Below are 17,204 nucleotides of genomic sequence, written 5' to 3' on the forward strand. Positions count from 1 at the left end.
ATATAGGCAGGCGACGCTGTCTCGCTCGGGTCATGATCAGCGGCAGGAACCTTTCTGTGCGGCGTCAGTTTCCAGCCGGACGCAGCCGAAGGACCGGCCCCGCTCCCGCAGTTGCCTGGTAACGCCGGTTACCGAGGCGGGGTGCCGCGGCGAAAGCTGTCCGGTGCAGCATCCCTCCAGTGGCCAGGGGTGTCGTGTCGCGATGCTGGACCCGGACAGCGGGCTCTCCCTCACCATAGCGCGGATCGTGCAGCGGCTGAAGGGCTCCAGCCTCCACTCCCAGCTGGAGCGACAGGCCCGGGTGAGCCCCGACCTGGCGCCGTGCCCCCAGGCTCGCCTCCCTTGCCCATTTCCCCTTCCCGGTCTTTTGTTCCCGGCCGTCGCCCCAGCCCTGCCCAGCCCGTGCGGCCTCCTCTTCCTTCCCTTTGCTCCCCTCCCTGACGGGGCCGGAGAGCGGTCTGGTTGGTTTCTAGAACTGTATTGTTAGTTTTTCCCCCCTTGGGACTGAAGTGAATATGAAGACTGTCCTTTTGAAATCTCGCTGCTTCATATAGTTCCAAAAATTAATCTCTTTGTCTTTTAATCTCTAATTTGGAAAGCTTTAAATACAGGCCCACCCCTGCAGAGTGACCCTGAGAAAATGAGTGTTTGGTGAAAGGAAATGAAAATAGATGGAAATGCATATTAAAATTCATTTTTGTAGCTGGGAAGGCAGTTGCTTTTTAAAATTTAGTAATTTCTTTGCACTTGAAGCCAGATTTTCGTATTTCAGCTGAACTTCATTTAGGATGTTTCAGGTGAAAATTGTGTCAGTTGTTGGAACCATAATAACATAGTAGTGGTGCTGTAATGTTGATGCTGTTGGGCGTTACTGAAATGTTTTGGGTTGGGTCTTATGAAATTTGGGGTGGGGGTGGTGTTTGGGGGTTTGGGTTTGGTTTTTTATTTGTTTTTAATTACCAGTTTCGTGTCTATTTGCTTTTCTAAATGTACATCTGCTTTGCTCCTGTTGACTGCTCTCTGGATGTATGAGTAAGCAAATGTGCCTAACTTGAAGGGGGCTGGAATTATAAGAGTATTGATGTTGGGTTCTCCTAAGTGTTGGGCAATTCATCATTGCACAAAGCCTGACACGAGGTGTGGAAAGTGAAGTTCAAGACCTTGTCCTCAGCAAAGGCGGTAAACAGGTTCTCTATCAACTCTGTTACTGATTATAATAAAACCTTTATGTTCTCACCTCCACATTCATTCTTTTGTCTCTGTCTCCCTTGAGGCCTGATTTCACAGCTATTTCATACTTTGCATGTTTGTTTTGAAACACGCGGAAGCTGGATGTCATCAGGACTTAGTGGGGTGTTTAAACTCTGCTAGTGGATGGCAATTTTGTACAGCCTTTTCATACAGGCATACCCTCTGAGGGCCTTAGCAGTGCCCTTCCATGGTGGTGTTTGATATCTGGAAGGGCAGTTAAATCCCTAAATCCTCACTGACTCTGTAGCATTTCAATTTATTCAATACAAGCAGAAACTCTGCATAATCAAAGTGTAAAGGTAACCTATAAAATAAATAAAACATGATCTAATGACCACAGCCAAATTTGTCATGATAGTTTTGCAGAGCACTGTTTTACAAACAAAACCCCATGTATGTATGTAGATCAGAAAATTAATCTAATCATACAAGGTGTTAAGGTGAGGGAAAATAATCAGGGCAACAAATACTCTGATTGATTCTTAGAATAGGTGTTTGCAGAATTTGTAATAGAAGATCAATAGAAGATCTATAGTTCAGTGTAGTGATCTGAAAGACTTGAAAAAATATAGCTACATCAACAAAAGGATTTCTCAGTGTAGAGAGTTGTGCACCCTGTTTGTCAGGAATCTTTATGTTCTCCTTGATCTTGAAATTTTTTTATTGACCTTCCATGCATTTATGTTCTTTCATGCACAGTATAGATTTGTTTTATTTGTAATGCTTGTATAGTCATATTATTGCTATACTATGCAGTTGCAAAGACCCAGTCAGTGAGTCCCTTATCTTTGTCCATCACTTAGCAGCAGAATTCTGAATTTGCTTCTCTCTGTGTTAAATGAAAGTTTGATTTCCCTTCCATTACATGGAGTATTACTGAAGTTGCATTACCAAATAGGAAAACTTTGCTGTTGCTGTGCATCACACCTGAACTCAGTTTATTGATAGGAGGTGATATTTATTTTTCCTTCTTCTGGTTAACAGTCAGTTTCTGAATGTCCTGGGTTCAGCAGTAGCAGTCATTTTTCCTCCTTCTTAGTAGCTGTTGCAGCACTGTGTTTTTGACTTTCAGCCTGGGAACAGAGCTGATAACACCAATGTTTAGACTGACCAAGGACTTTGTGAGTCTCATGCTCTGCCAGGGAGGAGGAGAAGCTGGGAGGAAGCAGGGACAGGACGCCTGACCCAAACTAGCCAAAGAGGTATTCCATACCACAGCACGTCATGCCCAGGATGTAGAACTGAGAGTTCCCGGAAGGGCTGGATCACTGCAGGATGGGGGTGAGGTACCGGTTGGTGAGCGGTTGTATTCTCTTCCTTGTTATTCCTTTATCATTATTATTATTGGTGGTAGCAGTAGTGGTTTGTGTTATACCTTAGTTACTAAACTGTTCTTATCTCAGCCCGTGGGAGCTGCATTCTTTCGATTCTCCTCCCCGTCCCTCCAGGAGTGGGGGGAAGAAAGGTGGGAGGGGAAGTAGACTGCGTGGTTCTAATTTATGGCCTGGGCTTAAACCATGACACTGAACAATGCTTCCTCTGCACCGGTTGCAGTATTGTTACACAGGTGGTCCCTTTTTAGGTGATTTTAAACTATTTTGGTGGATGCATATAGTAGTATGAGAAATCTCTTGAGGCAGTGCATTAGAATAAAACCTACTTTTTTTGAGTATTTATACTACAGTTGTATTTTACCTTTACAAAGATTCCTCTTCATCTTGTCAGTGTAGAAAACGACCTTGTTGATACTCTTTCCTCAGGGACAGTAAATAGTTTTGAAAACATGAGAGTCAGAATGGATCATAAGGTCCATTCTATTACCTGCGATTTTTGAGAGTTCATGTGGTCTCACAAACAGTATTGTAAATATTAACAAAAACTATGTTTTGTAAATTCATCTCTTTTAATGTCTAGGAAGGAGAGGTGAAAATGAGCAGTTTCTTTCACAAGTTAATAGAATTTTTGGGAAGACACAATATCCTGGCATTATTTGTGAGAGATGATAGAGTAGCCCTGTGGTTATGAACTGATCACACCAGAGCTGTGCTTGGCTGTCACTGAGAGCCTGAGCTAGTGTCAAGGACTGTGATACACAATCTCTTTGAGATAAAGTTTGGCATGGGCACCAAATGATTTGCTGCTACAGCTTTAGCTCTGGGGATACCAAGATAATCACATTTTGTCCTGAAAACTGAGGTAGAGGTAGGGTTATGCGACAATTTGGAAAATCAATGTAAGGTTGAATTTGCAGGTTGAGTTCTGGTATATTGGTAACATGCCTGCAGTTAATACAAAGAGATGAATGCCAGAAGGAGTGTTGCTGTGTCTGTCATTTGCTTTGGAATTTCTTCTGAGCATATTTTGTAGTGTGTTGGAAAGGAAATAGTAACAGTTACAAAGAGCCAAAATATTAGATACTAGCTTTTCAACAGGTAGAATTGCTGCTGGGGTTACTGGGGTACACAAGACTTCAGTTGAATGAAGCAGCAGAGGAGCTTGCTTTGGGAGTGCTAGGAACACTGCAGCTGGGGTATTGCATGACTGTGTGCTTCTAAAGGGAGTACAGGTACACATCTTAGAATTTATGTGAGTGAACAGTTTCCAAAATATCTGAGGGTGTTATTCGCATGACATTTTTCTCCAACAGTTAAAAAAATAAATTGGTAGTGGTCACTACTTAAGTAGGAGATCGAATTAAGGAGGAGAATGTTTCTGTGAAATGTAGCATTTATTTAATAAAACGTAGCAAATAAACATAGGCTTGTAAGTCATCCTGGATAATTGATGATTCCTTTTCATGCATTGTATTTAACAAAGGGCTTACTGATAGAGCTTGCACTTTAGTTTAAATGTTCAGCAGTAACATTTGCAGTACAGTGAGTTTTAAATTGAATGCAGTTGTGTATACATTGGACAAATTATGGAGTTCAGAAGCAATGCAAGCTTGATTCACAGATTTATTTTTTTTAGTAATGTACATTGGATGTTTTACCTTTTGTGTATCTTATTTGCAGCACTAATATTCAAATAAAACCTAGAAAAACTATTAAAACATCAATATTATATTATAAAAAATTTATCCTGTGCATCTTTTAGAAGAACATGACATTTGAAGCTGTTTATTCTTGTATAAGGCTAATTGAAGCTCTCTGTTACAGTGCAGAAATGTAGAAGGGTTGGAAAATTGTCAATTTAATCAGGGTTTTACCCTTGCTGAGATTTGTTTTGGTTATGCTCAGAATAATTCCTCCTTCTATTACAGAAATGTATAAACCAAAACCATTCCCTTAAAATTTGTAGGATTTAAAGTGTTTAGAGAGTGTTATCTTGAAATTGTTGTGGTTGTACTTGAAGTAGTTTTTAACAGGTGGGCTTCATCCTGATAAAATGAAGTTATGGCAGAATGGATTATGTGAGAAAAGGTGAATGTTTATTAGCTTTCATTGAATTCACTTCTGCTAAAGTTGGACTGCATTTGGGAGTGTGTGCTTTATTGTAATTTGGGAAATAATAGCAATAAATGCTAAAAACATTGCACACTTGTGCAAAACCATAATAAACAGTAATAAATGCTCTAGGAGTGTACATACTTATCTAAACCAAAAAAGCTTTGAAGAGAACTTATGGCATATAGCCTGTAAAAATATTTAGATTGTGTAAAGTTGTTTGCAGAACTGTTTGCAGCAGGATAAAAATATGTGTTCACCTGATGCAGTTCTACATTTCAGTGTAGTTGGGTCACTTCTCTGCAGTGTTTATTCTTGTTGAGAAAAGAAATAGTTTAGCACTGGAGTTATGCTGGAACACTTTGTTCTGTCAAGCCTCCCCTTTGTAATATGTTGCTGGTGCTCTAGCTATATTCCTATATTTCTATGAGTGCTGCACTTTGATGGCTCATCTATCCTCTTGCATGGTCAATGCTGCCTCAGTTATGGTGACTGAATGCCTTTTCCAAATTTGGATGATAGTTTGCCCCTAGACTTGTCTCTCTGTTCAGTTGCTCTACCAATCAATTTACTATGCCCACCAGCATTTTCCACCTAAGTGCTGTGCTTTTCTTTTGCTTGCTTTCAGCCAGATCAGTGTTGAGTGTCTGGGTTTTCTTCTATCTTGGCATCCAAGTACACAGAAAGTGTACATTTAGAGTATCACTTACGGTGGTGACTGCCCAGATCTCAGTGGGATACTTTGCCAAAATCGAAGGCAAAGATGTATACGAAGGACTGCTAGTGGTACCTTAGCCAGCTTTCAGAAGGTTTGGCAGAATTTCGAGTCTCAAAACTACCTTTTCTCTTCTGTACAGCTGAAGAAGAGGGTGCCAAGAAATGCTGTACTAATAGCTTGTTTTATGAAAGAATGTCTAACAGCCAGTTGCTCCTTGATTTGCAAGAAGCTGACCAAGACTGTAGATGAACACAGACACCCAGTGCCTGAAAGCTGGTATACCCATAAGAATTCACAATGCCAGTTATATGGGAAAAGAAACTGGTAGGCATCAACTGTTATTAAAAATAATGTGTTATTGCTTGCTGAAATATGCTGCATTCATCCCTGTCTCCTTTCAGGATTGTTGGCCTGACTGAGCCTCTGCATAGCATGAATTCTTCCCTGGTCTGGTTGTCACTCTACCATTGTGGGTTGCTCCCCTGTATTGTTCACTCTCTTTTACCCTGCTTGTGATAGCCTCCTTATAGTACCAGATTTTATTTTCTTTTAAAAGAAAGATACTCTTTCATCAAGATGTGTGCATTGAAATTGCAGTCTGTAGTTGTACCTGGGTGTATGCTGCATTTTGATCATGCAGGAAATGAATTCAGCTCATCAGTACAAATCTCATCAAGGTGTTTTTTTCCTAATAAACCTTAGCCAGGCATTTTTATCAGTGTAAATCACAGTAATACTTTTTATATAAAAAAAATTTTTGCAACATACTTTTCATTCTACCAAACCCTCATAGGGATGAAAATGCAAATGAGACTTAGGCAACATGTTGTACCAAGAAGTTTACAACAAACAAACCCTACTTAAAATATAAACACCTAAATATATTTTGCAACGTAGTACAACACAGAAATATGATCAGTTAGTCCAAAGGGAAAATAAAAGTGTGTGGTAAACGTGGTCTGGTGATTTTGATACATCATCTCTGCTAAGTCTGCTTGACTCCACAGTTTAGTTCCCTTAAACACCCATATAAATTCCAAAGAGGTATGTTCTTCTGTACTGGCTTCAGCAGCTGTCTGAGCCATCTTTCAGGTGAGAAGTCTGATTTGAAGACTGAGCAGCAATCCAGTATGCAATGAGTCCCTAACAGTAGCAGTTTCTGTGTCTCTGTAGCTCTGTTTAGCACTGTAGGAATGTATTTATCATAATCCAGAAGTAAATAAAAGTGGGAATGGGAGGAGGCTTTGGCAGTTGCGTCCTGAAATGGCAACAATAGGGACAGAAATGCCCGCATAATTTGGAGGGAGGGAGAATTTTCATGTTTCCTACATGAAAGTTTGTCTCAGTAGGGCATTTTGCAGTCAAGAGAAGGAAAAGGGTACAGGAAAGAGGCTAAAAGTTCCGGTAAGTTAAAGATTAGCACAGGAGTATTTGCTGCAGCTGCAGCAGGGCTAGGAATAGTGAAATAGAATTTGACTGAATAAATGGGCATGAAGACATGAAGGTAACTGATTGATGCACTAATGTAATCCTTGGAGAAAGTTTTCCCTGTGGTGCTGTCCTGCTGCTTTTTCGGCTGCTGCCTTGCTGCATACAAAAGAGTCACTATTTCTTTGTTCTACAGCTGGGGAGCAGACTCTGTTGGGAACTGCAGTTCACAAGAAGGTCCTCTGTCATTATCTTTTGACCTGACAGAAAAAATGGGAAGTAATCTGTGCGGACTGAACTCTTTATCTCCTCTAATGCAATATATTATATGAGTAGCCATAATTTCCAGGAATCCACACATAAGAAAAAGTCAGTATGAGTGTCAGACCTTCCTTAATGAGCCACGAGCCCACAAATATTACAGATGTGTGACCAGCAGAGGATTAAAATACTGTTCTCCTGGTTGCATTTTTGTCACTTCTTTCACTACTCACAGTGTTAAGACAGTGAACCTGCTTTTCAATAGATTCTAAAGCTCTTTTTTTTTTTTGTGTGTGTAATTTATCATCTCTTGATGAGTTGTATTTTTGAGGTGTTTTTTGAATATCTATAAAGGATTTTAAAGGTAAACAACCCATGGACCTTGGGATTGGCCATATTTAACCCAGAATACAAAGCTGAACATTTACAAAAGTGTGCACAAAAGCTTCTGAGGAACAGTAAGGCACAGTTTACCCAGTTTGATGTGTGTTACTTTGTTTAAAATGCATACAGGATTGGTACTGAACCACTGCCTTGCGGCAGAAAAAAACCCTCCGCCTGGCATGTCAGTCCAAAACAGCACTTTCCACAAAAGTAGGCTCAGAAGGAGCCATTCATAAAATACTCCTTGAGGCTGTTGCTTAAAAGGGCGATTTGTGAGCTGCCCAAGAACTACCACGAAAATCTTTGATTTCCTACCTTTAATGATGACCCTTTGCCAGCTTTTACCGTTGTGCTGAACAGGATACATGACATGAGAGTTATGCAGTTCATCACACCTCATGGTTTGTGCTTAGGATCACCTTTCTTTCTCAGAAAGCATGCTTAATAGTCTCTTTGCTGTTGCAGTCAGTAAACCAAATATAAAAGCCTTCCTTACCTATAGTGGCAAGGTGACTTAAAATAAGAGCAGAAATGCTGATGCTATCAGTCTCTGCATTATTAGGCGTTCCTCCTTTCAGGTAGGGAAAATTGAAAGATTTCCTTAAAATTTTGCATTGTGAATTCATGTAGACCAACTTTTCCAGCAAGCACAGCAAATTCCCTTTTTTGTGTGTAAATGGTAAGGATTGTGAAGTTTGTTAGTTGTGTGTGATGGACCTTAAGCATGCCATGCTGTCTGCGGTGCTCTTAGGGCTGGCAAAGTGCACAGGCTGATGAAAATTTATTTTTAATTACAGCATAACTTCCTGCAGTTGAATCAGCAGCTGATATGTCTATAGCATATTGCTGAGTTGCTTTTGGTAAGAGACATCTCACATTTTGGGGTAGATTATGTGGCCCTATGCTTCTAACATATGCCTTCAGCTGTCACGACAGTAGAGTAAGTTGCACATGGATCTCCCAGTGTTATTTTCCAGTTAGCAGTCAGGGTTGCTATTCTTTTTTAAGCCTCTAGCTTTATCCTCTGGTGTAAATCAGCTATTGTCACACTCCACTTTTAGGAAAATATGTATTAGAAGTTACAGAAATTCCTGAGTTTCTGTTTGTTGTCCTTTTAGACCTTTATGGTCTATTTGTTTTCTCCTCTTCGTCTAGCTGTAGAAGCAGGAGATGCTAGAGCAGCTGCTCCCGCTGGTGCTGAAAAGTCTGCAGCACCATCTTGGTGGTAGCTTCATGGTACGGTTGTAAAGCTGGTTGGTACCTAAATTGTCTGTGTTGAGTGTATTTCATTACAAGAGGATGTATATACCTGGTAGTCACAGCTGCAGTGAGAAATGTTTGGTCCACAGTTTTTATCTGAAGTTTGAAGATGTCATTTCATATCTGAAAGAAGTGAACTGTGGGAGGTTAAATGAAGAGTTGGGGAACATTTTTAGTTCGATTCTTTCATGTAGAATATAGTGAGTGGCTTCTAGTTATTTAATTATGTACCTTATGACCAGTCCTTTAATGTGTAGTCTAGCATTTTTGCTTGCTCAGAATATTAAAGATATATGTCACTCCATACTCCCGCTCCCTTCTTCTCCCTCCTTCACCACATCAGCTTTTAGCACTGATGTGAAAGAAAAGACATCGAGTGAGGAGAAAGTTGGCTGATATTTTTTGCTGCAGTTACCATTGTCAAGTTAGTAGGAAGCAGATTGCTTTGTGTGTAACCTTAAGCATGTGTGTTATTTCACTATATATATATAGTGCATATAACTATATATTACTATATACAACTTACTTTCTTTTTAGTGCTCGCTTGATGCTTATTTATTAATTTTTCATTTTAGGTTAGCCTACACAAACCAGAAATTAAACTGGAATCACTAAAAGAAGACATTAAGGATTTTCTGAAGACATCAGGTTTGTATTATTTCGTTGATACATTTGTGAATAGTATAGATCTGTGTAAGAACATATGCAACATACATGATGAAAGTAGTAGTTTGTGCAGCTTGGTGTCTTTTTGCTCACAATATCCAGAATTAAGCATTCAGTGATTCCAGAGTATTGAACAAGAGAGAGAAAATTAAAAGGGAAACAGTTCTTGGATTTCAGCAGAATTTTGAGAAAACATACTATGCAAAGAAGGGATTTTATACTTTTACAAGATACTGGTAATTTTTCTGAAAGTTCTGAATAATACAAGAGTTCAGTCACTTCTGAAAGTGGAAAGTAGCATTTGTGGAAGTACTCTTGAATATTTTGTCCTTAGTTAAATTTCCTATTTCCATAGGAATTTGCAGGCTGTGTAACTATAATGTGAAGATTTGATGATAAGTTATTAAGATTTGATCATAAGTGATAAATAATAATCAGAAACACTGTGTTTCTTAATATTTATAGTTGTTATAATAATATGATGGCTTTGAAAAAATAGCATATAATTATTTAACCAAAGCTGTGTTGAATTATTTGAACAGTAGATGAAAATAAAGGATATTTAACCTTTATACAGGTCTCAACTTGTAGTTTTTCCTATCTTGATAGGATGAGGATTTTTCATCTCTTCCTCTCTGGTAGGTAGACATGAATTAGAACAGGACAGAAAACTGGTGACTGCAAAGCAACGTCCGATTCATGTTCCATTAGTCTTATTTCCTAAAGTTGTCTTCTGGGTATTTTTTTATTTTAACAGGTTGGGAAAAGAAGCTTCAGAATGCTGTTTATAGCCAACTCAATGTGTGAGTTTATTTAGTATTTTTATTTAATAAGATGTACTTGCATGTTTTACTTCTGATTCCTTTGTATATGTAGGTGTATGATGTGTTACTGCTAACTGCAAGATCTGTCATACCAAGGGTACCTGCTTCATTTCTGTTTTTAAAATACCGTTATTTCTTTTAATCCTAGTGAAAATACTGGACTCAAGTACGTTTTAAGGAATGAGTGAAATAAATATCACCAATTTTTTTTGTAACTTTAGTAATTTGCTGATTTATGTCCAAAAGTACCAACAGTCATAATGTGATTCGTGTGTAGCTGAGGTAGTTGCTGCAAATTAATTTTAATGATTTTCAGACATTTATGGCAGCATTGCACATATTTGTTGTATTAATTATTTGAATAAGTCATAAGATATTAAATCTCTAGACTTACCAGATCAGTGCTTATCATGCTTGGGATATGGTTATAAACACACTGAAATTTCTGAAAATCCTTTGTTGTTATTGTTCTGCAAACTTTGCATTAGACTTGTGGGAAGCGTAAGTTACCTCTACATTCTGACAAGGAGGAAAGGTGAATTTCACAACGGATATAGCATTAAATGCAACTGTATAATAAGAAATGTGTATGCAAATCTATTTGTGCTAATTTAAATAAGCTTATTAGAGTTGCTGATTTTGAACAATGTGTCATAGTTGTATGAGGGACTCATTTCAGCTGTACTTGTATCTATTAATAAGGATTCATTGTCATTGTACCTTTCATAGGAAAAATATTTACCTGTGTTTTGGACTAATGCCTATGCTTTTTTAGAGTTCATGGATGTAAGCTGCAAAATAATGAAATTAGCCCTGTAAATTTGAAACTGAGAGTAGTATGATTTTAGGAGCATTGTGGAAAAGCCAAGAAACAACATTGCTGAAATTTATTTTTATTAATTCCATTCTACACAGAGGGACAGAATTGTGTAGTACAAAGCATCAAGTACAAGAATGACCTTACCAGTTAAAAATGGGAAGAAATTTGGGGAAGGTTTTCCAAAATCATATGATAAGAACTGGCCAGATTGGATGGGGTTTGAGCAACATGGTCTAGTGGAAGGTGTCCCTGCCTGTGGCAGATGATTGGAACTAGATGATCTTCGAGGTCACTTCCAACCCAAATCATTCTATGATTTTGTGAGCTGCTTGAATGCATTTAAACAAATGAAAATTCAGGCTAGCTATGAGAGAAGCTTTGTGTAAATTTTGTTTCCTGAAGGGCATTTGAGACAGTTAAAATTAAGCTGGAGAAAATGTTTGGCAATAACCCATTGGAAATAATCTGCAGTACTGGAAGATAAATTAGTCATGCTTTTTTTTTAGTTATTTCTGTTCCAGCTTTTATATTTTGGCATATGCAGTTTATGAATGGATATTCAGCTTTGCTTAGGTCAACACCACATTGGATATGTACGTGTTCAGTATTGATTTTTAAAAGGAACTCTTCCAAACCCTACATTGTCTCTTGTAAAAAATATAATATCCTGAATAGTTAAAGTTTCAGGGGTTATAAAGATGACGTGATGTGAAAAGGAGGCACTTTTAAAATAGCTGATTTGTTCACAGAATTATTTTATTTTCCATATATGTGAAATTATGAGGAAGTATTATCTTTAATATAAGAACTCATGTTGAAACGTTAATACCAACATAACTTTACGTTGTTTGTGTTCATAGGAAAAGATGAGGAAGAAATGTATCCAAAAATAATGGCCGTTTTTGGTTCTGATCCACATTACTAGTGCTCTCATGAAAGAAGTTATGTTTAGGTTTACGATTACAGGGTTAATAAAAATCTGGGGGAAAAAAAATCTGAGCATTTAAAATGTGCTATACTTTCTTTAAGGTTTCCTTCGCCCTGCCATCCTGCAGCACCACCTGAGCATATGAAAGAACCATTAGCTTATATGAGGAAAGCACAGGTTGGTTGTTGTCAATTTTACCATTCACATCAGATCTTTGATTAGACTATTTTAGATTTACTGTATATAATGTTGTTGTACAATTGGAAAAACAAATTTGTAATTGCATCAAAATTAATAATATTGTATATGTGACATTTTACCTACATACAGGAAATGTTCAAGAATGAAAGAATTAGGATATAGTGGCAGGTAGGTGAAAATTGTGGAATAGAGATAATGTGAAATAGGTCAAGGAGGAGAATTTTATTTTGTTGGCAGGAAGGAAAAGTGTAGCTATAAATCATTTCACTTAAGGTTGCAAAAATATTGTTTTGAGGAGACACAGGCAGGCAGTTTTGCAATGAAGGAGAACAGGCTGCAGACATAGGAAAGAAAGGAGAGATACATTTAGTACTTAGAAATTTGAAAGGAAGATGAAAAGTATAGAGCTAAGGAGCTTAAGTAAGGCATGTTGAAGGACAGTAAGAGAAACTGAACTATAGAAGATTAAATGAGAATTTTTGGTGTCATGAAAAGATATTTTTGCTTCGTTGGTTTTATTTCTTCACCAATATTTTACATTTGAAATAAATTTAAAAAAAATCTACATTAAAAAAGAATGCTTGAAGAATGTGATCTAACCCAAGTATCTGAGATAAGGATGAAATGATACTTAACTCAGGCATGCCTAGAAATATATTGCAGTATTCCTTTACAAGGTATTCAACAAATTGTGTTCCTTTTTCAATCATACGGTTTCTTATTCCAGTAAGATTTATTTTGCTGTCCTGCGTTTCAGTCGTTAGCATTTGGGGACCGTATTGTATTAAACAATTTTTCCTCTGTGGTGTGAAATATAATTCCACAATTTACTGCCTGAAAATAATCAGTTTACTAATGGGAAAACCACAGAGGTGTATCTATGTGTATGTTTATCTAAACCAGTTTCATTGACTATTATTTTGTAAAAGCATATATAGTACTTACGGTAACCAATATTTTTAGCTCTCTGTGGGATGAACTGTTTTTCTAATAGTTTAGAAATGAGTAGAAGTCCTGACTTTACTAGTTTCAAAATTTCATATCCCTGTTTCAAAGAATATTAGGCATCCATATCCTCTTGGGTAGGTCAACTGTGGTAGGCAGCTCAGCCACTCATTCACTCTCCCCCAGTGGGATTGGGTGGAGAATCAGAAGGGCAAAAGTGATATAAAGACAGTTTAACAGTAAAGCAGAAACTGCATATTCCAGCAAAGCAACACAAGGAACTCATTTACCGCTTCCCATCAGGAGGCAGGTGTTCAGCCATCTCCAGGAAAGCAGGGCTCCAACAGTTATAACAGTTACTTGGGCAGGCAAACACTGTAACTCCAAATGCTTCCCTTCTTCCTTCTTTCTCCCAGCCTTTTTATTTAGAGCATGATGTCATATGATCTGGAATATCCCTTTGCTCAGTTGTGGTCAGCTGTCATAGCTCTGTTTCTTCCAAACTCCTTGTGCACCTCCAGCCTACTCCCTGGTGGGAAGCATGAGAAACAGAAAAGGCCTGCATGCTATGTACTCACTTCTCAGAAGTAGCCAAAACGTTGGTGTGTTATCAACACCCTTTTGGTCACAAATCCAAAACATGGCACTATACCAGCTACTACAAAGAAAAACAACTCCATCCCAACCAAAAGCAGTGGATCTTCCTTCAAGTCCTTTCTTGAAATGGAGCTCTTCAATAAAGACATAGGAATCCTTTTCATATAGAAATATTGTTAGATGGTATAGTTGTGAAATAGTAATAAATACACAGTTAGGAATTAACATAGTATTTTCAAAATATTTTGATTTTCAAGATGAACACACATTGGTCATTGTAGGAAATAGGTCTGTAAGAAAACAATCATGACCAGATCAATTGAATTACAACTAGGTTTTATTTTCTTACTTTATTTGATTAAAGAGCAATAAACAATGTAAAAATCTTACAAAGTTAGTGTTTCAATAATTTTGTTTAAAATATTTGGAAATAGCTAAATGCAAACATACAGGTTGCTAGTACCTTTTGGGAGAGAAATAAAAGTGGAAACTTACCAACTTCTTTTGATTAGGTATTGGAAATCTAATTTTTTTTTTTTAAGGGAGAAGACTTATTTTGATTTATTTGTAGGCAGATTTTTTTTTTTTTTCCACTTTGACTTTTAGCATCCTAGCAGTTGGAAAAGAATAGTTTGGTGCTATCAACAAAATTTACCCTGGCAGAAAAATGTTTTCCGTATAAGTTATGGTCTAGTTAAATTAGGCACAGCCACCATTTACGATGTTGTTTCCATTGTTACGAGTTTGTTGACATTTTCTTTATCCTTTTCTATCTTAATTAATTTTGCTTTACTTAAGAATTCTGGAAAAAAGGGTAATACTGCTTGAAAACCATCTTACTTTGATATCAGTTATTGGAATGACTTTGAATCAGTAATTAAAACTATATTAGTATTTTTCTAAGTAGATATAAAAATGCATGTAATTAACCCTTTTTCTCCTGAAATTGGTTCTGTTCTCTCATTCTTAGGTGGCAGACCTGAAGTTTTTGTACAGTATTCCTTTCATTACCTCAAAAGAAAAACAGCTTTCTAGGAAAGGATAACGCATTAACACAAGGAGTAGTAGTGCTGTAAATCATTGATGCAGTTGTGGTATTGTCCAGTGTAGAAAAAATACTGTCATTAATATTTACATATCTTTGCATAATGGTGTAACATAATGTGTATTTTATAATTGTGTGTTCTCCAAAGCTGGTCCTGCGTGGGTTGAGACAGATCACTGGGTACGGCTGCTTTAGTCTATCATGGTTTAGGTCTTTTCTAGACAGAGAAGTGCTATGTCTTGGAATTTTGTTTAATGAAAAATGTCAGATACAATATTTAGTACCTTTCTTTAAAACATGCATCCCTGGTGTTTTCTGAGGTGTTTGGTCTGCTTACAGTTTTGGGGAGATAGCTCACTTCTTCCTACCTTGTTAAATGGCAGAATTATTGCTTAAAGCTTATGCATCTTAATGCAGACAAGGAGTTAACACTAGATGCTAGGATTAAAAATCTGAATTTTGCTAATTAGCTTTACCTGCCCAGCAGTGACTGATGTGAGTTGAAACATTCCTGAATCCACTGGACTGCTGTATCGACTATTTTCATATCTACATTTTAATGAGGGGAAATGATTGCAGACCCCTTCAACTGTATTGCTTCCAGAGTTCACTGAGAAAGCCTTTGCTAGATTTAGGACAACTTTGCTGCAAACAGTAATGAAGAAGTGAGATGGATAACATAAAAATAAGAGCAAAAAGAGGTAAAGAGTAGCATAAAAAGCTGAGTCCAAAGAAATGTTAGGAAGTGTTTTCACAGTCTAATATCTCCCATAAAGCTGTCTTCTAATTGTGTCATATGTAGATTTTACAAAGTTCACAACAAACTAAACACTGTCTTCTGCTTGAAATTTACAGGGTTTGATTAGAGAAAATGTACTAAATGAATAATAATCTGTGTCCAGACACCTTGAATTCTTCCTGCAGAGTAGGTCTTATTAAGTACACCCTGAAAAAAACATTTTTCTAGGGAGAATTTTAGGATTCATTATTGTGGAAGAAACTGTAACTAATCTTGGCTAGTTTGTGCAATTGTGACATTATTTCTGTTTATTTGTTGCCCACCCAGATTCATTTAACTGCAGTGAAAGTTTATAAATTACTTTTTACAGGATAAGATAAATCTCATATTACATGTCTGTAATAGACATGTATGAAGGACATGGACCTGTTGGGCTTGTGAGGGCCATGAAGATGATCAGGAGCACCTCTCCTGTGAAGACAGGCTGAGAGTTGGGTTCTTTCAGTTTGGAGAAGAGAAGGCTCAGGGGAGACCTTAGAGCAGCCTCCAGTGCCTAAATGGGAGCTAACAAGAAATCTGGAGAAGGGCTTTTTACAAGGGCAGGTAGTGACAGGAAAAGGGGGAATGGCTTTAAACTGAAAAAGAGTGGATTTAGATTAGACATTCAGAAGAAATTCTTCACTATGAGGCTGGTGAGACACTGGAAGCAGTTGCCCTGAGAAGTTGTGAATATCCCATCCCTGGCAATGTTCAAGGCCAGGCTGGATGGGGCTTTGAGCAACCTGGCCTATTGGAAGGTGTCCCTGCCTTTGGCAGGGGGCTTAGAACTAGATGATCTTGAAAGCCTCTGCCAACCCAAACCATTCAATGACTCTATGGAATTGTTTGCAAATTCCAGTACTGCCTTCCTTGGATTCAACTAAGTGGTGAAGGTTATCATTGTCACCATAGCAATCCCAGCAACATGTTTCCTGTGTGTTAAATTTCTTCATAAAATTAGAGGGATCATCTTGGAAAATGTATTGTTCCCATTAATGGAATTACTTTTTGAACTCTGCCTTTTATTTCAGTTGAGGATGCTTCATTCTGTTTCTGCTTACTGCAGGTAACTCCACTGTCCTGGGGAGAGGGGGCATCTGGCTGTGTAGCCCTCACTTGGTTGCTTTTATTTGAATATCTTTTACAGGCAGAGTCTTGAAGTATGAATTATGGCACAGTTTGAGTATCCGGAAGTGATTTATTACTCACATGTTGCTTCCCCAGTGCAATAAGTGAGTTAATGCCTGGTCTGGCAATTGTCAGTCACACCAAGAGTATTGACTGCTGTTGCTCCTTGGAACGAGCTTGCAAAGCTGCCATCTGCCTCCTCTGTGCTTCTTCTGTAGCTTTTCTGACTTGCAGTATATCCATGCCTTTTTTGTTTGTGTGGTTTTCACCCCTTAATTTTGATGGGATCAAGTGTACCCTGATGAATACCAAACTGAAGGGGGAAGTAGACACTTTGAAAGGATGAGACATCCTGCAGGGAGACCTTGATAGGCTGGAAAAGTGGGCTAACAAGAACCTTATGAATTTCAGTTAAGACAAATGTAGGGTCTTGCACCTGGGAAAACAGTACAGGAGTGCAGCACAAGCTGGGATTTACCCAGCTGGGGAGCAGCTCCATGGAAAGGGATGTGTAGGTCCTGGTG

General features: G+C 38.0%; 1 protein-coding gene across 2 annotated transcripts in view; it reads left to right on the forward strand.

Moving 5' to 3' along the window:
• Positions 1-202: 202 nt before the first annotated feature.
• The window catches only part of TBC1D19 (TBC1 domain family member 19), a gene marked incomplete at its 5' end in the record, with an annotated part of 56,017 nt that continues 39,015 nt past the window's right edge, over positions 203-17,204 (forward strand). Inside the window, 4 exons of one of the 2 annotated variants that reach the window (XM_080623218.1) lie at positions 203-301; positions 9,324-9,396; positions 10,172-10,217; positions 12,088-12,163. In XM_080623218.1, the coding sequence (XP_080479344.1) occupies positions 203-301; positions 9,324-9,396; positions 10,172-10,217; positions 12,088-12,163 (294 nt within the window). The remainder of the gene's footprint in view (positions 302-9,323; positions 9,397-10,171; positions 10,218-12,087; positions 12,164-17,204) is intronic. The other variant, XM_080623219.1, reaches the window with a different exon arrangement.

This window comes from Psittacula echo (genome assembly GCF_963264785.1).
Source record: "Psittacula echo genome assembly, chromosome: 1".
Classification (NCBI taxonomy): Eukaryota; Metazoa; Chordata; class Aves; order Psittaciformes; family Psittacidae; genus Psittacula; species Psittacula echo.